Genomic DNA, 24310 nt, shown 5'->3' with positions numbered 1-24310 from the left:
GCGACTTGTCAGATGGCATCTTCTTGATGGCGTTCCAAATTTCGTCCTCGAGCTCAGACAGGTCCAGTGGAACAATGCCGAGGGCCTCCAAGTTGACGGCCCTTCCCTGTCGGCTTCTCGGCCCAATAAGCTATTATATATATAGTACTCCCTCCGTCCCGTTACGTAAGCATTTGAAGCTTTCAAATGCCAAAATAGTAGGGATGGAGAAAGACGCATGTGCCCTTCCTTTTGTCAGCACACAGGTCTGGGAGGAGACAGCCGTTAACGAAGGGGAGCACGGCGTGGTGGATGGGAATTGGCCTAGTAAAAGGACGTGGGGTCCGTTGGAGTCTAGGAATGCTTATATTTGAGCACAAAGTTTGAATGCTTTGAATCTTACTATTATTAATTGGTGGCTCCTATGTAGCTTTCATATGAAGCCACATAGGATTCTAGGTGGACACTCTGAAAAAATAGAGAAATTCAATAAATTCTCACAAAAATCAGAAACATCCAGCCATCAACTCAACAATTCTAATTATAATAATCATCGGATCTGTTATATTTTCTAATAAATTATCCACCTTATCCACCTCTGTCATTATGAAAATAGACTAAAGTAACCCCCTAAACATGCATCTAAATTACCCACCTCTGCCATTATAAAAATAATCTAAAGTAACCCCCTAATATTTATGTAAATTACCCACATATGCCATTATAAAAATAATACAAATACCTTCCTAAATTTGAATATAAATTATCCAATTATGTTATTATTATTACAAGTTAAATTACTCATAAATATAAATCTAAATTATATAATTATAATAATATATTAAAGTGCATCAATGTAAAATTATAAATTATTATTTCTCTCATTATTAATATAATATTATTATTTATAAAAAATACTACCCACGATATATGTCACCATATATTCATGTATGATGGAAGGGATAAGAATACCAATTCACAAACAAATAGTTCAATTAAACATATATTCAATACATATGGAGGTGTGATGCAAAATGAAATCTATTGTAACTAGATAATGATAAATATATATTTTAGAGTAGGGGCATTGGCGTTTTTGCCCTAGTTTTCATGTGTAATGGTGATTTTGCCCCTTTTTTTCTAACTTTGTGAATTTACCCCTGTTATTTGAAACTGAAGACACAGTTTGGCCCTACTCTGTCAAGTCCTTTTAACGGTGTCAATTTGCTCACAAAAAGACCATCGTGTCCATGTGATTTTGCCCCTACTTGTTTTCACAATTTGTGTTTTTACCCCTATTAAGAATGAGATTGTTTACATTAGGTATTGTCCTGACATTGTAAGATAAGCTCTGGAGTGTTTCCCATGTATACATGAGCCACGTATACAATTCGTGTCCAAAATATTTTCACACATAATACAAGATTATGAATGCAATATACCCACGTTTGAAAGGGATTTTCACATAAAATAGAAACTGAGATGAGTTGCATATATTTAGAAACGTTACGAAACGGCCAAATTTGATAAAAATTTGATAGCATTTTAACACAACTTCCATAGATTCAAACATGGCAGCATATATAACATTGTAACACATCAAGGATGTCAATCTGAGATCCCAACCTACAGTTTTGCACACCAACTTGCATAAGGATCCAAAGTACAAGTCTGCATGACATGTCCAACAAAAGAACCTAGTAATAGTGAGTTTTTTACTAGTCTAGGTGTCAAACAGCACATATTTAAGCATCTAAACCTAACAAACTTGCTAGCCTCCCTGGTGTCCCTCCTCTTCCCCTTCGTTGTCCAGCCGCACTTGTGCTTCAAATGAAAGATTGTACAACATGTTACCAATTAGTGACTGAGAAAAAAAATGGGGAAAAAATAGGAATGGACTGCAATGATACAATGAACATGACTTACTTTGTATCATTGGCACCCCGTGCTGCACCTCTTCCTCTTCCTCTTCCTCTGCCACTTCCCCTTCCTCTTTCCCTCACAGCTTCACTTGCACTTCATGAAAATAATACAAATGAAATGAGGAAATTAGCAAGTAAATCAGCTAATTCATGCATGAAACTCACATTGGTTCATTGTTGCCATCTGCAGGTTGTGTCCCCCTCCCCCTCCCCCTCCCCCTTCCTCTTCCCCTTCCCCTTCCCCTTCCAGTTGCACTACCACTACCACTTGCACTTCATATGTAGGAAAAAAAATGAGTGAAATAGCAATGAACAGAACGACCATGAATAGACATCAATGGCAAACATAACATAACTTACACAGAATCGTTGCAGTCCATCGCAGAACCATCTTGTGAAGATGTCTGCCTCCTCTTTTGACTAGCAGTAAGGCCTCCTTGACAATGTTTAGCTGTATGGCCCAGTTCATTGCATTCAGTACATGGTCTCCTTTTTTTACTAGTGCTAATTTCATCATAAGCCTTTATCCTAGACTTTCTTGGTCTCCCAGGCTTCCTTCTCAGTTTAGGCTTTTGGATTTTGTAGCCCAAATCAACTTTTGGCCATTGGTCCTTGGATGTCATTGGAGTGAAAGTACCATCATATGTCTTTCTAAACCTATCAACAGAGAAGTATTCATGTACAAACTCATCCATCTGTACCTCCCTACTAAGCTTTGCAATGAAAGCTAGAGCATGACTACAAGGCTTTCCAGTGACTTGCCAAACCCTACAAGAACATGTTTTCAACTCCAAGTTCACTGCATGTCTAAATTTGTTCACAGTTACTTCAGCTGTCCCAGCTCCACATATTAAGACATCATGATCTTTGATAGTCTTTGTTTTAGCATTCAGAGCATTGGTGATAGCTGGGATTATCACTCCTGACATATTTCTACCAATCTTGGACCTCACCAAAAATTTCTCAACAATCATTTGCCTAATCTTGTCATGCATTTCTATAATTTGAAAGTCTTTGGTTTTTGATACCCAACTATTGAAACATTCAGAGAGGTTGTTATTGATGTAATCTACCTTGCAGTCTTCAAAGAATTTGCTTCTGCTCCACACATATGGATGATTCTCATCCAACCATTCAAGGGCACTAGGATCCTTCTCTTGTATCTTCCCCATAAAGTAGTTAAATTTGGAAACTGTGAAGCTCTTGGCTGCACACCACATGTTCTTGCCATATAGTTCTCCACTAAAACTTTTCTTCATGTTCTTCCACAAGTGCCTCATGCATTCTCTATGTTCAACTCCTGGGAACACCTCTTCTACTGCCCCTTCTATTCCTTTGCCTGCATCTGTACTAATGACCAAACCTGTGTGAACACAAAAAAAACTCGATGTTAGGAGAAAGTTGGAATATGAAATATGCTAATTGAGCAAAAACAACTTGATACATGAACACACCTGGCGGAGAACCAATTGCCTTCTTCAAGTTATTAACAAACCAAGTCCAGCTCTCCTTAGTCTCGACCTCTATGACTCCATATGCAACTGGGAATAACCAGTTATGACCATCCACTGCAACAGCTGATGCTAACTGACCTCTTGATCTCCCTGTCAAGTGTGTTGCATCCATGGCAATATAGGGTCTACATCCTTGCAAAAATCCATCAATGCATGGTTTGAGAGCTACAAAGAACCTCATGAAACACACTTTTTCATTGTGCTCTTCAGTTTGTAGGTCAACAATACTGCCAGGTAGTGATCTCAGAAGCTCAGCTTGATATGTAGGTAGGAAGTCATAACTGTCATCCCATTTGCCATATATCATATCTAGTGCTCTCAACTTGCCTCTAACAATTCGATCATATGGCACTTCAATTGAGTACTTCTTCATTAGAGTTTCCTGTAACTCCTTTGTTCCTATTTCAGGGTCATCCCGCAACAAGTTGACAACTCGATCAGCTACCCATTTGTTATTAGCCATTGTATCACCACACTTGTTGAAAGAACCACAAGTGTGCTTTGGTCCACTGGTCTTAACCTGCAACACGGAAAAAAACATCATGTCAGTAATTATCATCACCAAATAAATGAAGGAAAGAAAGAAAATGGCCACATCATTTACCTTGCATCCAATGTATTTCTTGCTTGTAGATGCAAAAAAGTCCATTTGCAACCCCTATCAGCTCTCTTGCATTTGGCTCTAAAACGTGTCTTGTCTTTTTTCACTATTTCGAAAGCATGGTCATTCAAGATAGCATGGTGTGTAACTGCTGACTTGCACTGATCCACATCTGGGAACACCACATTTACATCAATACAAGGATCATCAACATCATATGAGAAGTCGGGAAGATCATACTCATCTTCCATATCAACTATCTCCCCATCAGGATCAAACTCAATATCAGAGCAGTCATCATCAGAGTCAGATGATGCAGCCAAATCAGTGTCATAGCTGCTATCACTCAGTGCTGCAAGTGAATCTGTGTCAGAGAACATGCCCTCATCATTGGATTTTTTGGACTTCTGGATTTTGGCAGCCTTTTTTTTGAAATTGGTTCTCTCATTAGTGGGGATCTCATTTGTGGGTCTCTTATCAGATGGTGTATCATTATTAGTTGGTGTCTCATTTGTGGGTCCTCGATGAAAAGGGTGACATCTACGTTTTGTTGGTGAACATTGTAATGCCCCCTCAAAATCATTCATCTGGACATTGATACACGCAACCCCTTTGTCTAGATTGAGTAGAAACCAATCAAGCAATTCTTCATCAGATTTTATCTCACAAGATATATTCTCCAAATCACGCCATAAAGTGCACAACTGCTTAGAACCCCACATGTAATGTTCAGCTACGAAATCAACTAGCTGCTGCAGACCATAGTTATGTATGTCAATAAATTGTGTTGGCAATATTACCATAACTTTGGCCCCCCATCTGGCATACTGAAAAATGACCGAACCCTAACTACAAGTTCAAAATCCTTGTGATTTGGCCTACAAATCACAACAATGAATGTAGTTATATAAGCCAATCTTTTCATCAAAGCTACTGCACGCTACTGACCGAGTTAGATGCTACTTAATGCTTTTCAAGAACACAAGAAATTACCTATCAATATCCATATCTACGATGTTCTCGGTACCATCCTCCATCCACTGCCCCTGGACTGTCCTCCCGTGCCCCGTCTGCCGGCTTCCCAGGAAGCTCGTGGCCTCAAGCTGCAGGCCCCGGACGCTCGCAAACTGCAGGCCCCGGATCCGCCGCTCGCCTCGCGCTGAAGACCAGGAAATTCGACTGAGTGGATCCACCACCAGGAAATTCGTAAGCGACCTCAAAAAAATGGATCAAGAAATCGAAGATTCATGCGAGATGTGGGTACTCACCACAGCTGCAGATGGCCGCCGCGCTCGCCTGGCGCCGGCCCGCCGCGCTCGCCTCGCGCCCGCCCGCCCGCCCTCTGCGCTCGCGCTAGCCCGCCGCGCTCGCGCCCTCCCGCGGCGCGCGCTCGCCCGCCCTCGGCGCTCGCGCCCGCCCGCCCGGCCTCTGCGCTCGCGCCCGCCCGCCCGCTCGCCCTCCGCGCGCGCCTGGCGCCGGCCCGCCACGCTCGCCGCTCGCCCTCCGCGCGTGTGTGACTGAGAGGAGTCGGTTGTGGTTGGATGGATAAGGTTGGATGGATAAGGGGCATAGAGGTCTTTTTGCATACGATTCTATTAATTTTCAATTTGTTTAATTCGTTTAATATAGCACCTTCTAACGGCCGTCCAAAGTAGGGGTAAACGGGAGCTTCATTTTCAAATCACAGGGGCAAAATCACAAAGTCAAAAAAATAGGGGTAAAAACACAATTCACTTCCAGAGTAGGGGTAAGATCACCAAATTCCCTTTAGAGTATGTGTTAGAATATTTAATAGATAAAAAGGTGTGAGATAGATAATTATAATTATTGACCTTATTCTTATGAATCTAGTTAAATTTAAATTTCACTGGTACGGGTCCTATAATCTCATTGTTTCATAAAGGGAGGAAGTAGGTAAAACTAAACCCGGCCACCGGGCATTGGATCGCCGCCTCGCCGGGCGGGCGCCCGGTCACCGGAGCATCCACGCGGCCACTAGTTTAAGCGCGCCATCCCGTAGCTGGGACGCAACCGGGCCCAACTGGCCGCGCCGCCGCGCATCGCGACGGCGATAAGCATCGCTCACTGAGCTAGCTTATTGCTGCTTGTGGTTGATTTGGCCGTTGACGCTCGAGTCAAGTGGCATCCATGAAGCGGTAAAAAGAGCAGCTAAAAATAAAGAGCTGGAAGAAGAAATGTTGAGAGGAATGCAGCATCTGTTTTTCAGGGCGGTGAAAATGACAGCCACAGAGATATTAATCTATTCGGAACTGACGGATGGACGGACGGACGGACGCACATGAATGAAAGACGAAACCCCAGCTCCGGCCGGGGCCAGCGAACTCAGGAGGAAATGGGGGGAGGGTCGGTTAACAAGGGCACCAGATATCGATGACCTAGTTTAACGCAGAGCAGAGAGGTCTGACTTTCTACCCGGCCTCGCAAACCGCTGCTGGCATTGTTCGCCGTGATACGGCGGCGGCTGTGGACCACTGGAATAAATGGATGGTCGACGCAGTTCCTTGTGCAGTTGTGCTCCTCAGCCTCACGCTGCAGTTCATCCTTATCTCCCTGACTCCCTCGCGGAGTCCGGCGGCACAAAGACGGCGGGACATGGATAGGCGTCCTCTGGCTGGCCTACCAGTTGACCGACTACACCGCGACATATATACTGCTTTTACATGCTTGTATGGTCTGATGTAATATTTGAAATATGTGGGAGTGTTTGTTTGTTCATCCCTTCCATAATTCTCCATCCCATAATAAGCGCATTTTAAAAGTTCAAAATCTATCCAAAAGAATACACCTTTATATATGAGACAATCAAACTCCAGTTGTTTTTTTCTACTTTTTCTCTTCCCAAAATACAAATAATTACATTTTTACAGGAATACACACACACACACATTTAAAATGCATGGCCGCCCCGCAAATTTAGCTTGTAGTGTCATCTAGATCCCTAATTTCTAGAATGCACATTCAAATCCACAAATTTATTATATTTTTTTGCACGTATATATTTTGTATTCAAGCAAATCATATAACTTTTGATTTAACTTAACCAACTATAATTTGGACCTAACGTGATACTATTACTCTATTAGCAAGATTAAGGATCCGAATTGTACATTTTGAAAGTTTAGGATCTGAATGACACCTCAAGCCAAGTTTAAAATCTGACAGTGCATTTTACTCTTGATCTCTTCACCTTAAATCTAAAAATACACTTATCTTGGGTGGGATGGAGAGAGTACTTGACATGCACTGCGGAAGGTGAAAGGATAGCCCCCATGCGCAATATTTATGTGTCAGCGATGCAGAAAGCAGTCTCCCCACAGGTGGTTTCAGCCGACTGTTTTGTACTTTCAACAGTAGGCGGTTTTTTATCAGATTCAATTCCAAGCAACAATGGTCGTACTTTTGGTCTATACTCCACCTGAGTGTGTATCTTTACGCGGCACTGCTACTCTACATTCTATTCTAGGTGTAGAATATTCTACACTTTCTATTACTACCAAAATAATCATCAAAATATTAAAATACATTTACTAAATTACTGAACAATGTTTATTAATAGCTTGCTAGTTACTAAACTACTAAAAATTTGTTCAATAATTCTGCTCAATTTAGCTATTGATGTGAATAAATTATACACTTAGCATCTTAGGTCCCACTGCTAGAAAAACGCACATTCATCCGCGGCCGTTAGTACCGGTCACGGTTTCGGCCGGTACTAACGTGCAAATTTAGTACCGGGTCAAAAAAAAACAGTGCCCTTGGGAGCCGTTTAGTACCGGCTGGTGGCTCCGGCCGGCACTAAAGTGCGCCACCGACAGCCCCCGATAGCCGCCTGGAACGGCTAGCGCCAATTTAGTACCGGCTGGTGGCTCCAGCCGGTACTAAATGGGGAGCTTTAGTACCGGCTGTAGCCACCAGCCGGTACTAATGCTCCCACTATAAATTGGGGCTTCTTCCTCCCGAGCCGAGCCAGCGCCCATTTCACCATAGAGCTAGCTCGAGCTCGGTTTCTTCTCTCATATTAGAGTTGCGCTGCCATTATTTGATCCATTTTTTGTGTGATTTGGACTCATTCAAGTGCGCCAAAGGTTCGCAACTTCATCCTCTCTCCATTGATAGTCTTTATTCTTCGTTTTATGCTCTATAGTTGGAGAAATTTGTGACTTTTAGAAATAGTGAGGATGAGTATGATTTCTTTGATTTATGCAATGATTTGAGATATATAGAACCGATGACTTGAATGTGGGAGTAGGTTTATTGGCTATGTTGAATATGAAAAATTTATAGACATATTTTTCAATCATTTTCTATATATTACAAATGACCATAGCATATTTTTTATTTTTAGATTCAGATGAGCATGTGGATAGTAGGAATTTTTAGAATGAGTGTAGACAAAACATGTTATTGTAGTAGATATAACCATAATGTGGATAGTTAATTTTTTTATAATGAACTAATGAAAGAATTATAATAGATTTTTTTATTATGAATTGATTATTTTGACACTCTAGTGATGTATTTATTCAGGCTCACATTGAAACTATCTATAAGCTAAAAAAATCTTTATTTCGAAACAAGTATACGTCGTTAATCTCCATCCAATAGTGATGACACTACCTTTCGGGGAAACACTATGCGCTATATGGACGTCGCGAATCGGTTGGTCGCATCACCAGCACTTCCGATTGATACGAAGACAGCATTTGACGCAGTCAGCGTGGCCGTTGTTGCACTGAGAGCATATCAACGAGCACGCTGCCTGTGCCTAGTGCTGTGTTCCTATTAACCGAAAATGTTGGTGCTGCGACTGGCCGATTGGTGACATCCTTGTACCGCACCGTGTCCCCCCGAAAGGCATTGTCATCACCGCAGGGTCGAGGTTACTGACATATACATTTTCTGAAACAAAGTTTTTTTTCTTCTAGATGGTTTGTCGATATTGAAAAGAGTGTTCTCCTGGAACTGAAGGGTGTCAAAATAATTAGGAGTTATAGAGATTTATTTCAATTAATTAGAGATTTCTCTCAATTAATTTATTCAGGTTTTTTGATTGAGAATTAATGTGATTTTGCAATATTCAAGTGGCATGGTTAATTAGTTTGGTATTTGTTATGTATTTAGTTGCATTATTTTGGCACTCTAATGATGTATTTATTCGGGCTCATATGGAAACCATCGAGAAGTTTAAAAAATATATGTTTCGGATCATGAATATGTCGTTAACCTTGATCCTGCAGTGAAAACACTGCTATTCGGGGCTAGTATCGATATCCACGATACGGTGCGGTATATATGAGGACGCGATGAAGGAGTACGGTCTTGGTCTCAATTATGAAATCCACACCTTTTGAGCCAGTTAAGAATGAAATTATCCGGAGCAATGCCGTACTCCTTCATCTGGTCCTATTGTACCGCACTGTGTCGTGGATGTCAATAGTAGCCCCAAATGTTAGTGTTATCACTGCAGGGTCAAGGTTGACGACATAGACATGTTTCGAAACAAATATTTTTTCTTCTCGATGGTTTTAGAGAAAGTGAGCCTGAAACAAAGCCGCGAACATTTATTGCGCATCCCTTATGGCGTGGAACGACGTGTTCGCATTGAACTGAAGAGTGTCAAAATAATTATGGTTTACAATTTATGTTTTCATTTTAAGAAAGCTTGAGTTCCACCGTGCACAGCGTGTTGGTCTTGTTAGCGGTCGTATTCGTCATTTGATTAAGAAAGTTTTTTATATGTTCTCCCTTGGCAAAGAAAGCCGTAAATTTTGTCGTGAATTTAATATCGAGTTGCATGGTACTGATGATGATCGTGAGTTGATGGCTCTATATAATGCAAGACGTGAAGAGTCGGGGCTGGCGGAATATAACTGTTCTGTGTCAAGACTTCGCGAGGCAGTTCACAAGGCATTAATTGGTCCAAAGATCTCATGATGAGTAGTTTGTATTAGGTAGCTAGCATGTAGTGTAGTGTATATATTAATTTGGACTTCTATTTATCATGTTCTATAATTTAAGCATGTAGTGTAATGTATCTGTTAATTTGGACTTCTATTAATTTTGTATTTCAATGTTAAATTCGCAAAAATGGCTTTTGTATTTCATTATGTTATGTGCCAATTTAAATGATATGAAAACAAGTAAAATAATGTTGTTACTTAATTCAAAAATGTAGATTGATGGATCGACAATGGATGTACGGCGACTGGTGCACCATGGCGTGGATTAATGGTCAAAAGTCTTTTCTCGATGCGGCGGAGGCCCACAAGTCATCGAAAGGTTTTATGTGTTGTCCGTGTCGCGTTTGCCAAAATAATAAGGAATACTCTAAGAGGAGCACTCTACACGCCCACATTTATGAAAAGGGTTTCATGGATAACTATACTCTTTGGACCAAGCACGGTGAACCTGGAGTTGTGATGCAAGATGGTGAAGAAGATGATGATCATAATATTGCAGACTGGGCTCATCTATATGAAGCAGGAGCCTTTGAAGATGAACCCATGGACGATGCTGAAGAAATGGACGAGACTGGAGAAAATACAGCAGAAGACCAACCACCTGATGAATTAGGTCAGGTTCTAGTGGATTCACAAAGAGACTGTGAAACTTTAAAGGAGTCAAAGAAATTTGAGAAGATGTTGGAGGATCACAAAAAAATATTGTATCCAGATTGCAAGCAGGGGCTTAAAAAGTTGGGTACCACACTTGAAATGCTGCAGTGGAAGGCAGCTAATGGTGTCACCGATAAGAGATTTGAGGAGCTACTTGGAATCGTAAAGAACATGCTTCCAGAGGGAAATGAACTGCCCTCTACAACATACGAAGCAAAGAGGGAAAATTCACGCATGTCCTAACAATTGTATTCTCTATCGAGGCGAAGAATATGAGAAACTGGATGCTTGTCCTGTTTGTGATGCAAAACGGTACAAGATCAGGCAAAATGATCCTGGTGAGGTCGACGGGGAGGCCGTCAAGAAAAAATTTCCCGCTAAGTTGATGTGGTATTTCCCAGTAATACCACGTTTGAAGCGCTTTTTCAGAAATAAATCCAATGCTAAATTGATGCGGTGGCACAAAGAAGAGCGTAAGCAAGATCAGATACTGAGACACCCTGCGGATGGGTCCCAGTGGAGAAACGCGGACAGAGATTTCCCAGATTTTGATAACGACCCAAGGAACATAAGGTTCGGTTTAAGTACGGACGGAATGGATCCATTCGGCGAGTGGGGCAGCAGTCACAGTACATGGCCTGTGACCCTTTGTATGTTCAATCTTCCTTCTTGGCTATGCATGAAGCGGAAGTACATGATGATGCCGGTGCTTATCCAAGGCCCAAACCAACCGGGCAATGATATTGACGTGTACCTAAGACCGTTGGTTGATGAACTTTTGCTGCTGTGGAAGAAGGAAGGTGTACGTGTTTGGGACGAGTACAAACAGGAGAAGTTTGACCTGCGAGCATTGCTTTTTGTTACCATCAACGATTGGCCTGCACTTAGCAATCTGTCCGGACAGTCGAATAAGGGATACCAGGCATGCACTCATTGTCTAGAAGAAACCGACAGCTTGTATCTAAAAAATTGTAGAAAGGTCGTGTACATGGGTTATCGTCGATTCCTTCCCCTCAACCACCCCTTAAGAAGAAAAGGAAAACATTTCAAAGGGGAACCAGAAACTCGTGCTAAGCCTATATTCCAAAACGGGAAGCGTGTTTTCTCGATGGTGAAGGATGTCCATGTCGTGTTTGGAAAGGGCCGTGGAAGCCAACAAGTTTCGAATGATGAAAACGAACATGCCCCAATGTGGAAGAAGTCCATACTATGGGAGCTCCCATATTGGGATGTCCTGGAGGTCCGCAACGCAATCGATGTGATGCACTTGACGAAGAATCTTTGCGTGAACCTGCTGGGATTCCTTGGTACGTACGGGCAGTCAAAAGATACACTAGAAGCAAGACGTGATTTGAAAGAAACAAAACAACGAGAAGACCTACGTCCTGAGAAGAGAGAAAATAGACAGCACTACTTACGTCCTGCTAGCTACACTCTCAGCAAAGAGGAGAAGGAAAGCATGTTTGATTGCTTGAACAGTATGAAGGTACCGTCCGGTTACTCCTCGAATATGTAGGGAAGAATTAATATGAAAGAGAAAAAATTCACAAACCTAAAGTCTCATGATTGCCATGTTTTGATGACCCAATTGCTTCCAGTTGCGTTGAGGGGTATTCTACCAGAAAATGTAAGATTAGCAGTGGTGAAGCTATGTGTCTTTCTTAATGAAATTTCACAGAAGGCAATCGATCCAAATAAGCTCACAAGGCTACAGAATGATGTGGTCCAATATCTTGTCAGTTTTGAGATGGTCTTTCCACCTTTGTTCTTTAATATTATAACCCACCTCCTGGTTCATATTGTGAAAGAGATAAACATTTTAGGCCCTGTATTCCTACACAATATGTTCCCTTTCGAGAGATACATGGCAGTCTTAAAAAAGTACGTTCGGAATCGTTCTCGGCCAGAAGGATGTATCGCCAAGGGCTATGGAACAGAGGAGGTCATTGAGTTTTGTGTTGATTTCATTGATGAACTTAGTCCGATTGGGGTCCCCATGTCACGCTATGATGGGCGATTGGAAGGAAAGGGCACACTAGGTAAGAAATCTAATATGCACATCCCTGAAAGTGAAATCCACAAAGCAAATTTTGCCGTTCTACAGAATTCATCCCTCGTGGCCCCATATATGGATGAGCACATCAATATTGTCCGATATGAAAACATAGGGAAGTCTAAGGCATGGATTACACGTCATCACATAGATAGCTAAGAAGAAAACTCATAGGTGACAGCACGATTGTTGTACAACTACAATGGCTTGCTAGGGGACCATCGGCCACAATCATGCAATACCAAAGATACGAGATCAATGGATATACGTTTTACACAAGAGCCCAAGATGAAAAGAGCACGAACCAAAATAGTGGTGTGCGTATTGATGCAATAGGCCATGATGGAAATAAGGACAGCTACTTTGGTGTCATAGAGGAAATATGGGAGCTTGACAATGGCCCCTTGAAGATTCCTTTGTTTCGATGCCAATGGGTGAACCGAGTAGGTGGCGGTGTAACAATAGACCGGTATGGAATGACAATAGTGGACTTCAAAAAGATTGGATATAAAGACGAACCATTCGTCCTCGCCAAGGATGTGATGCAGGTTTTCTATGTGAAGGACATGGCAAGCAAGCCTAAGAAAAATCAAGGCAAGTCCGACAACGAGCCAAAACGCCACATAGTTCTTCCAGGAAAAAGAAAAATCGTTGGAGTTGAAGACATTTCGGACAAGTCAGAAGACTTGGATCAGTTTGACGACCGTCCTCCATTCTCTATCGATGTTGACCCTAGCATCCTGTTGTCCAAAGAGGACGCTCTTTACTTACGCCTCGATCATGATCAAGGGACATTTGTAAAAAGAAAGGTTGTCAACGCTCCATTAAACAATAATGTGTAATCATTATGTTATACTTTCATGTTCATGTAATCAAGTGATTGATGTAATATATTTGAAACTTATTTTGACCTCAATATGACGAGTTCAGAGCGTAAACCTACAATCGATTTGATTCTGAAACTTATTTTTTCATTTTTTTTATGCATTTGTATAATACTTTAGACACTAAAACACTTTTGACACACTAATATAACAAATTTTGATCTCAATACGATAAATTAAGTGCTTAAATAATAAATATATGCTTTTGTATAATACTTTAGACACTAAAACACATTTGACACACTAATATAACAAATTTTGAACTCAATACAATTAATTAAGTGTTTAAATATTAAATATATGCATTTTTATACATTTGTATAATACTTTACACACTAAAAACACATTTGACACATTAATATAACAAATTTTGAACTCAATACGATTAATTAAGTGTTTAAATATTAAATATATGCATTTTTATAATACTTTAGACACTAAAACACATTTGACACACTAATGTTATAAATTTTGAACTTAATATGATAAATTAAGTGCTTAAATAGTAAATTTATCTATTTTCTAGGCTTTTATTGAATTTGAAATTTGAAATTTAGTGTCAATACGTTGAATTTAGTGCAAAGACTAATACTTATTAAAATTAACGTATGTTTAATAATAATAATGTAATTTTGCATGGTGAAAATATTACATATATCTATTTTTTAATCGTTTATTGAATTTTATTGCACATAAAACATAAAACGAATTACAAAACAATTACAAAGATATAAAAATCGTTTTGCGAGTTTAGTACCGGGTCATAGTTGCAGCCGGTACTAAACTGCCTCCCCAATTTTTTTCGCCTGTTGGGAACGTTTAGTACCGGCTGGTGCCACGGCCCGGCACTAAACTGGGCAGTTTAGTACCGGGCCGTGGCACCAGCCGGTACTAAACTGCGCTGTCGGCAGTTTAGTACCGGGCGCAGCCATGGCCCGGTACTAAACTGCCTCCTCTATATAACCTGGGGGACTTAGCGTTCGTCGCCATCCCCCCCCCCCCCCGACGAGATCGATTGAAGCCGGCCGCAGCCCGTCGCCGACGCCGCCACCGCCGTCCGGCCCCATTCGCGCGCGTCGCCCGAGGCCCTCTGCACCGCCATCCTCCACGCCAGCCTCCTCTGCGCCGCCCTGCACCGTGGACGTCGGCCCCGCGCCCTCCCGCGCGCGCTGCCGCCGCCTGTCGTCGTCCTCTCCGGCGCCGGCCTCCTCCCCCGCGCAAGCACATCATCCGGAGGTGTCCTCCGTATGCCGTCGCCCCTCCATACGCCGCTGTCCCTCCGTACGCCGCCGCGCAAGCCCTCCGCCGCCGCCTCCGTCCCTCCGTACGCCGCCGCCGCCTCCGTCGAGTCGCTCCGCCGCCGTGCAAGCCCTCCGCCGCCTCTGCGCTCCGTCCGAGCCCCTAAATGAGTTCGCGATCTCGCGAGCTCACTCCCCGTACAAACCACACTCGAAAAGTGCCCCAGACGGCTGATTTCGGCCTACGCCAGCGAGCCGCCGCCGCCCAGCGTCCCCGCCGGCGCTCTGCGCCGCCGCCCGCACCGCCGCGTCGCGTACCAGCCGCCCGATCGATCCAAGGGTCCAGATCTGTCCCAAGCCGAGTCAACCAGCCAAGTGCCGGTCAACTCTGGCGTTTTTGCAAAAGAACCCCTCTGGTTTTCTAAAATCAACCCGCCGTCCAAGCCTTTTAAAAAAATAATCCTAGTTTAGTCCTTTTCTTTATGTTTTAGCCCCTGTTGTTTTAAAACCTTTACAAATAAGCCCTTAGCACCTTTTTTAGCCATTACTTCACTGTTTTAAATCCGTTTTCAACGATTCTTGCGCTCACCGATCCTTGCAACATGTAGAATAGTTTTATACCCTCTTTTTGAACTGTTTATATTGTTTGGTGTACTGTTTCTTATTTGTTGTATGTGTTTGCTTGTATGTGCTCGTGTGATGCGTAGACGACGCGCCGTTCGAGGGTCAACAAGAGCAAGACTTTGAAGACGCCGTTCGGCAGCAGCGTTTCGAGGAAGGCAAGTGGCCCCTTGATCATACTTTTGTTAGAAATTGATACGCAATAGTGAAATTGTAGAAATTGTAGAAAATTTGTAGAAAATTATAGATATTTGTTCAATATATAGTAAATTTGTTGAAATTTGTACGAAATTTGTAAAAATTTGTAAAAAAATTGGTAGATATATACATAGAAAACTTTATGTCTTTACGGGCTTCACATTTATATCTTGTAGTAATTATGGATATTGTACAAAAATCTTGAATATTGTAGAAAACTTCATGTCTTTACGGGCTTAACATTTATTGTTTTATTTGGTATTTTTGAATTATGTATTTTATGACATGTATATGATGTAAATTTTGTCTTGTACAGCTTTATCTATTGAATTTGTAATTTTCTTTGTAAATTTTAGGTTGTTATACTATAAACAGGTGAAATTAGTAGAAAATGGTAGAAAATCTTAGAAATGGGTGAAAATTGTATAAAAATAGTTGAAAATCTTACAAAATTCAGGGCACATTTTATAAAATTCTAGGGCACATTGTATATAAGATGTATATGATGTAAATTTTAGAAATTTTGTCCATGTATGCGTTGTACGGCTTTATTGAAGGTGCACTTGTAAATTTTTTATACATTGTCAATTAGTACAAAATTGCATATCAAACATATGTTGATTCACATAGGAAACGAAATGGAACCCTTTCACCGTGATGACGACGAGGCCTTTCTTGCGGACATAATTGGTACGGGCACGCACCACAACGAAGAGGATGCTGCCGAGGACGATGGCAGCCAATACCTTAACGATACTGGCGATGGCGATGATAACCAGACAGAACAAACGACTGTGCAAGATGATAGCGCAGAGGTATATACAATTCGTGCTTATATATATAAACATACGCATTAATTCTGTATTTAAGTACAATGCGTACTAAATACATATTTTTTAGGTATCCGGATTGACTAGGAAACCAAAACAGAAACGAGGGTCGAAGAAAATCATGTATGGGCACACTATAATCACTTCATTGAATCCTAACGGTGAACCAAAGTCTCCGAAGGGTGTGAAGACGACGGTGGTGAATCAATGTGGATGTTATGTCAGGGACCACATTCCCATTAGCTTCAAGCTATGGAAGAAAAGTAAAGCCACAAATATCGATGCTGACGTCGTTCCCGAGACCGAGAAAGAAAACTTCGAAGTACGTATAACATTAGTAACAATTTCTTGTATCTAATTCCATGCAGGTACTAAATTAAACTATTGGTGTTTATTTGTTGTTGACAGATTTGGAGACTGAAAGAGAACCTCATCGAACCGGAAAGAATCAGGGCAATTCAAGAAGCACTCTGTGGATTCCTGTTGGATGAGGTGATAAATCCAAAAGGTGAATTTTATTCCGATCCAATAATAAGTGTGGCTCGAGCTGATAAACTCAACAAACGCCGCAAGAAGGATGCCGGTGTCGATGACGATGCAGATGATTAGAATTATTGAAGAATTTGTCGGAGAAAACTTATGAGAATTCATACTTGTAAATATTATTGTCTTTTATCCATGTATGTATATAATTTCTAACATTTCTTTTATCCATGTATGTATATGTATATAATTTTTTTATTTGCTTTGCTCCATATACAAATACGAATTCTAGATACGAGCACGAGTACGAATACACAAACCGCTACGAGTACGACTACTAATACTAATTAATTGAAATTGAAAAGAAAAAGAACAAATATAAAGCATCAAAAAGAAAAAAATCATTTAGTACCGGTTGGTATTACCAACCGGTACTAAACTGCTCGGACTAGCTGCTGGCGTGGCCAGTAGTTTAGTACCGGTTGGTGTTACCAACCGGTACTAAACGAGTCATTTAGTACCGGGCCAGCTGATCGGTACTAAGTGCGCGTGCACTTAGTACCGGAGGAGCGGTACCGGTCGGGAAACCGGTACAAACCGGGGGTTCCCGACCGGTACTAATGAGAGATTTTCTAGCAGTGTCCTGTGTTGTGTTCGACTCCTCATAGAAACGAATATTTTAGGATTTAATGACGTTGTGCTTTCACTGGTAGGTGACGTTCCCGTCGACAATAGCGAGGCGCCTGCGGAAATTTTACAATGCTTGTGGAGGCGTTGGGAGGCCTTTCATGTGTCTATGAGGGAATGCGTTGAGAGGTGTCAATGAGGGGGTGATGGGAGACGTTAGATATGTCTATGGTTGGTGGATCTCTATTTGGGTACAAAGAGGCGCACCTAAGGATATCCACCGCCCCTCTTTAGTTCAAAAGTTTATACTAATTTTTCAGAGTGGTAGCTCAATTTGAGAAATTAGTACAATTCTTTGAACTAAGTAGGGGCAATGGATACCCTAAGGGGCACTCATTTGCACCTCTAGATCTCTATGTACCGTAATGCTTCCAAAGTCAAAGAGATTAGAAATTTATGGCAATTTTTTACCTTAATTATTTTTTAGTTAAGGGTAAAAGGGTCGCACGATCTAGATGCTTGTTGCGCACTTCTGTCACCATCGCTCGCAGCCGGCGTGCACCGCCGTCCCCGTCGCGGACGGCAAACCAGCTTGCACACCCGATCGAGCGTAAGTCGCGCCCTAGATGTGCAGCGTCGACCACGCGCCTTCATGCATGCATGTGACGGATGCCGCCGTTGACACCCCGTCGAGCGCCGTGGGCAGCCATGGCCACACGGCCAATGCGCCTCCCTGCCTGCACGCGGCCAGCAGCGGGGCCGCAGCAGCGCGAGGCGCGCAGGCGCGGCGGCCAACAGGGCCACGGGCGCGAGGCGCGTGCGCCGCCCCTCGCTCTCACGCATACTGCCGCGCGCTGTCCTGGTCTCGCTGGCCCTAGTCGCGCGCGTCGTTTTATGGTGATTTCTATTCATCGCGCGCGCGAATTGGCACGGACGCATCGCAGAAACCTTGCCGCAGCTCACAACCTTCACATGCATATCTCGATTACCGTGCAAAGTATGTACCCAAACAAAAAATATTCTATTTCACAAACTGATTATTCAAATTCAATTTTGATTGCGCAATTGTGTTTCTTACGATGAAACCTTCAAAACTAGACCACTCTTGACTATATTTAGACAATATTATTTTTAAAACATTTTCATTTGTTCTAAAACAATTTATTTTGATGTGACATTTTTATTTGTTCTCTATCTTTTATGGAACATTTTTATTTGTTTTATATTGTTATGGAACATTTTTATTTGTTTTATATTGTTATGGAACATTTTTATTTATTCGAGAATAATTTCTTTTTTAATAAAAATTATCTTGTTCGGAAACATTTTGTTTTGTTCTTGGACTATTTTCTATTTTTTGATAGAATAGATCTGATTGTTTTTCTTCCTGTAGAACACTTTTATTTGTTTTTGCAATAGTGGAATACTTTTATTTGTTCTAGATGGATCAGGATCACGATCGGTTCGTGTAGCAGTGGGGTCTTGGGGAGCTCCTAAGTAGACCTTTCCGCGACATCACAGCAGCGGGTCGCGCGCTGTGAACAGAAGGCCCCTCGTTTTATGCCTCCCGCTGGCCGCCACGCCTGTGCCTGCCTCGATCAGCTGGCCACTCGCGCTCGTGCCCGCCCCTTGCGTGCGTTCGCATGCGCCGCCGCAGCTACGTCGGTTGCTTATCAAATAGGACACTCTTTTTTCTTACAGTAATTAGGAGGGGAGAGCTATCATCATATCATCTTGTCGCCATCCGTGGCCTTTCGTAGGATCTTTCCTAAACCTTTTTGCTCCACTTTCGAGAGCAGCACGCCCATCCAGAGGCGCATCACATGGTCCGAGTGGACCGGCATCGCTGACCGATCGAAAGGCCTTGGATTTGCTCGAGCGTCTGTCATCTCTCCTTGGTTGGCTAATAATTTTATGCTGACACGTGGGGCACGAGGCTAACCATAAAATAGGGGGGAAAAATGGGCGGGGCATGAGGATAACCATAAAATGGGGGGAAAAAAAGGGTAGCCATAGCCCAGGACAACATATACTACTGCCACCCGTCGCAGCTGGTAGCTAGCGTGATTACTGGCTGCCTACCTCCGCTCAACGGCGAGCTAGCACACTTGAATACTTGATTCACTTCTCTCTCTAGCTCTACCGATGGCCGGCTGTGTCGATCGCCAGACGCGAACTAACAGTTACTAGCACTAGCAGCAGGCCGCGGCCAGGAGCTAGCTAGCCACTGCATACGCATCGTACCGGCCGGCCGCCAGTATGTTTAATCCCTGTACGCATGCATACATGTCACATGCATCCTATAGTGTTAATTTTGTTTGTTTCACGATGAGCAGTGCAGGTGACCGCCGTGATCCCGTGGGGGGTGAACTTCTGGAATGGATGGTCGACGCAGTTCATTGTGCTCTTCAGCCTCGCGCTGCAGGTAGTCCTGCTCTTCCTCGCCGGAGTCCGGCGGCACAAAGACGGCGGGACAAGGATCGGCATCCTCTGGCTGGCCTACCAGCTGGCCGACTACACCGCGACGTACGCTCTGGGTAACCTCGCCGCCGGCAGCGCTCTGCACGGGCACCAGCTGGTGGCGTTGTGGGCGCCTTTCCTGCTGCTGCACCTCGGCGGCCCGGACAACATCGCCGCCTACGAGCTCGAGGACAACAAGCTCTGGAAACGCACTAGCCTGACCCTCGTCGGGCAGGCCCTGGGAGCCGGGTATGTCCTCTACAAGAACATCGTCTCCAGCCGCGGGACCTTATGGTTGGCGGCCGCCTTCATGGCCGTCGTGGGTCTCGTCAAGTCCGTGGAGAAGATACTGGCTCTCAGGCGCGCCAGCTTAAGCATCATCCGGGATTCGGTGAAGACGGAGACATCGACCAAGTGCGCTTCCTCCCTCGACGACGAGCCACCTCCAGGGGGGTTCAAGAAGGATCGTGCCCGAGAAGAAGAGTTCTTCAAGAAGCGTGCTCACGCCCTGTTCCACGTCTGCAAGTCCGCCATGGTCGATTCTTCGGTCGACTACGACCCTGGCCGGCTGCTTGAAAGCTTTAGGGACCATGGCAGCAGGTACAGGTGGAAGCTGATCGAGATGGAGCTGTCCCTCATGTACGACATCCTCTACACCAAGGCGGCCGTGGTCCACACCCTGCCCGGCTACTGCATCCGTGTCGCCTCGACGCTCGCGGTAGCCACCTCGCTCCTGCTGTTCCGGTTCAGCAGCAAAGCCCGTTACAGCAGGGTCGACGTTGCCATCACCTACACCCTGCTGGGTGGCGCCTTGCTCCTGGAGACGACCTCGCTGCTGAGCGCCCTCTTCTCCACCTGGACATTCGCCTTCCTGTGCACCACGCAGTGGAGCCGCCTTCGGCACGCGATGCTGTGCTCTGGAAGGTTTGAGAAGCTCCGCCGAGTGGTCGTTTCTCTCCACCGGCTAGCCTACGACACGGGGATCGCTGTCTGCCTGAGATTGTCGAGGAGCTGGCACGGCACCATGGGGCAGTACAGCATGCTGGACAAGTGCACACGTTGGCGCACAGCCGGCGTACGGCCTTGGACGATGCTAGGCCTAGGCCCCAGTAGCGCGTGGAGTGTTAAGGTTCCGGAGGAAGTCAAGGCCCAAGTGTTGGTCCACATTCGTAGCATTGTCAAGGAGAATGACATTAACACGCTGGGGGTGATCAGGCAGAATTGGGGCGTCAAGGCACTCAAGGACCACAGTCCTATCGCCAAAGTGGCACGCCTCGGTGCTGAGATCCAGGAGGCCATCGTCGTCTGGCACATCGCCACTGATATTCTCCTCGCAAAACTTGGGATGCTCGTCAGGACCGAGCAGCTGGACGCGCCCGAGCGTGATGTGGTGGAGGCAATCAAGGCAATCTCCCAGTACATGATGTTCCTGCTCGTCAGGCGCCCTGCTATGCTCCCCGGCCTTGCCCAAATCAAGCTGTATCAACGGACGGAGGAAACTTTGGTTGCCCAACTCGACAAGATACCCCCTCCTACTCGCAAGCCACCTGCAGGCTGGATTCACAGTGCCTGTACAATGGTCATGGAAAAACTGTGTGGGGTTGGCCCCAACTCTGATCCTCGGCTCCAACGTAGAGTGAGACTTGCCGAGTGGCTGTTCGATCACAAGCCCGAGTTGGACGACCATGGGAAAAGTTCTCGTGTGAGATTCGGGATCGAACTCGCCCAAACACTTTACAATTACAAGGAGAAAGAAAAGGACCAGCTGGAAATAGTCTTAGCTGTGTGGGTAGATATTCTAGTCTACACGGCCAACCGGTGCAGCAGGGAGTCGCATGCCAAGCAGCTCAGCGGAGGCGGCGAGTTAACAACACTCATATGGCTCATGACAGAGCACCGTCACCGTCATGAAGAAGCATCCGGCTAGAGCAGAGGTGGATCCAGCAGAAAAATGTACGAGGGCTATCTATAATCTAGCTGCTGCTGCTGCTTCTTCCTCCTCTTCTTGAGCTGCTGCTGCTCCTCATTTCCTGCTCCTCCTCCTCCCATCACATTTTCATTTTCCTCTCTTATATACTAATATACAGGCGGCGAGAGGGGCGGCCGCTCCGGGGCCCCGAACCAAGGTCCTTTCTCGCAGGTACGTACACAATATGTATGGAGTTACGCACGAAGGTCATAAATTTTCTTGAGCTTGAATGATACTAGCATGTAGCTAGATTGGTGGATTATATTTCGTTAATTACTTGTGGATAGCTGACTACTAGTTCTGTATTGTAGTATTGTAGTACTGCTACTATACTATCTAGTGATTGTGCAAGTTTTAATAATGAACACCGATATATTATTGTAAGCTTGTGCTATTAATTTTATATGCTTATTGTCGTTGTCTATTTCTTTATAAATCTGGCATGAATGATGACTTTATAATTGGTTCGAGGAACTGAGAGCACAATCAAAGATACGAAGATGCATTCTAAATATAGAAGATATTCCTCAAATCTCACTCGAAAAATAGATGATGTGTTCGCAGTTTTGACTGCTATGTGTTATTTTAATATTTATGTTAGAGCACTATAGGAAAATCCATGTTTGCCATGTGTTTTATTATTTGCCGTGTGCTTTCTATCGGGCACACGGCAAAGATACTTTGCCGTGTGCCCGATAGAAAGCACACGGCAAATAATAAAACACACGGCAAATATGGACTTTACCGTGTGCCACAACAAAAACATCCGGCTTAAAAAACACACGGCAAATCCATAATTTGCCGTGTATTTTTTTTGGCACACGGCAAAATCATGCTTTGCCGTGTGTATTTTTTTTGGCACACGGTAAAGTCAATAGTTTGCCGTGTGTTTTTTTTCACACGGCAAAACAACAATTTTTTTCTCCTTTTAACTCGAAACTTTTTCTACTCCCTACATATAACTTGTGTTACTTCATATTAAAATTTGGTACACTTTTGTATTTGTTTGCTATATTTAACTAAATAATTTCATTTCAAGCAATTTTTGAATTAAGTCAAATTTGAACCCCAAGTGATTCAAAGTATATAATAAAATGAGTGAAAAAATGATATTCATGCTACTTAACCTAGTTTGAGATCATATCCATCAAATGAAAAGAAATTTTGAACATATTGTCAATGAAACACAACCACGAACGCATGTCCGAATTTTTTAAAAACTCTAAAAAAAAGTAAATAAAGTCTGAAAATCATGAGATTTGTCATGATGTGATGGTATCACTCGTGGATGCTGTGATAAAAAGTTGAGAAGATTTCGCACACTTTATCATGATGATGTTTATAAAATCGAAACATCTCACAAGAAGTATATGTGTGATTGTTTATGAGAGTTAGTGGATGTATTTTTTGAATACAAACTTTTTTATGTGATCTCATATGCAAAAAAAGGTTTATACCAAATTCATACAGCTTGATGAAATCTAAAACTTTGTAGTTGTCAACTTTGTATTTGAGATTGTTTAATATTTTAAGATATTATTATAAGTTATCTAATTTGTAATCATAAATTTTAAAATATTAAAATGATCTCGCATGTAAATAAGTTCTATATCAAAGTTGTACAACTCAACAAAATATAATTTTTTGTAGTTGAAAATATTTTTATTTGAGATTGTCTAGTACTTCAAAAGTACATTATAAGCAATCCGATTTCACATTTTAAAATTTTAAAAATTTCAGATGGCCTCGAATGTAAATAAGTTATATAACAAAGATGTAGAGCTCCTTGAGATTTAAAACTTTGTAGTTGAGCACTTTTTCATTTGAGTTTATTTATCTATCCAAAAATACAGTATAATGTGCAATCCATGTCTTTGAAATGAAGCCTTCCTATTGGCTGAACTCCTTCCCCCGGATCCATGCCCACCACCAGGCGCCTCCGTCCTCTCTCGCGAAGATAAGGCACGGCCGGCTCTCCTTCCTCTTCCCTCTCTCTCGCGCTCCTGGTGCTGTTCGTGTCGCTCGTCGACTTCCGGCGGCACGCCACGGAGGGGTGCGACGGCCTGGCGTACATCCCCACCATCGCGCCCAGGGACGACTGCGCCGTCCACCTCAAGCCGCGCGGCGCCGAGCTGCCGTCGTTCTAGCCAGATAGCTGGGTTGGTGGCTGGGCGCTGTCTAGCTAGCACGCCGCTGGTTGCACGAGCTCGGCTCCAGCGACGACGGCCGGCGCGCCTCCTGCATGCACGCGCGGGCGGCAGTCGGCGCGGGCCGCCCCTCTCCACGCCGCCGGCCA

General features: G+C 43.5%; 2 protein-coding genes and 1 long non-coding RNA gene across 4 annotated transcripts; 1 reads left to right on the top strand and 2 right to left on the bottom strand.

The window, feature by feature from the left end:
* Window positions 1–1539: 1539 nt before the first annotated feature.
* Window positions 1540–2092, bottom strand: LOC120661557. Its single transcript, XR_005669937.1, has 2 exons — window positions 1906–2092; window positions 1540–1803 (listed from the first exon to the last, which is right to left on the bottom strand). It is a non-coding gene; the product is annotated as an uncharacterized LOC120661557 (long non-coding RNA).
* Window positions 2093–2257: 165 nt separating this feature from the next.
* LOC120662849 lies at window positions 2258–4396 on the bottom strand. The gene is made up of 3 exons (XM_039941913.1): window positions 4166–4396; window positions 3356–3935; window positions 2258–3264 (listed from the first exon to the last, which is right to left on the bottom strand). The coding sequence occupies exons 1-3, from the start codon at window positions 4394–4396 to the stop codon at window positions 2258–2260; spliced, it is 1818 nt and encodes a 605-aa protein (XP_039797847.1).
* A 15196-nt stretch (window positions 4397–19592) lies between these two features.
* Window positions 19593–22398, top strand: LOC120661556. Of its 2 annotated transcripts, XM_039940455.1 has the most exons (3): window positions 19593–19842; window positions 19922–21998; window positions 22133–22398. In XM_039940455.1, coding segments are annotated over exons 1-2 (2052 nt in total). In that variant the 5' UTR covers window positions 19593–19841; the 3' UTR covers window positions 21973–21998; window positions 22133–22398. The 2 variants fall into 2 exon arrangements, with proteins under 2 accessions (XP_039796389.1, XP_039796388.1); XM_039940454.1 differs by having other exon boundaries at window positions 19922–22398.
* The last annotated feature ends 1912 nt before the right edge of the window (window positions 22399–24310 follow it).

Source organism: Panicum virgatum, chromosome 2N (assembly GCF_016808335.1).
Source record: "Panicum virgatum strain AP13 chromosome 2N, P.virgatum_v5, whole genome shotgun sequence".
Taxonomy (NCBI): domain Eukaryota; kingdom Viridiplantae; phylum Streptophyta; class Magnoliopsida; order Poales; family Poaceae; genus Panicum; species Panicum virgatum.
Note: the sequence above shows the minus strand (reverse complement) of the source record. Positions and strands in the feature narration are given on the sequence as shown.

Excerpts from the sequence above, each read along its gene's own strand:
- LOC120662849 (XM_039941913.1), bottom strand. The coding sequence starts at position 4,396 with ATGTTCTCTGACACAGATTCACTTGCAGCACTGAGTGATAGCAGCTAT. Across the intron at positions 3,936-4,165 it reads TGGATCAGTGCAAGTCAGCA|GTTAAGACCAGTGGACCAAA; the intron begins GTTACACACCAT and ends TCCGTGTTGCAG. Across the intron at positions 3,265-3,355 it reads GGCAATTGGTTCTCCGCCAG|GTTTGGTCATTAGTACAGAT; the intron begins GTGTGTTCATGT and ends GTGTTCACACAG.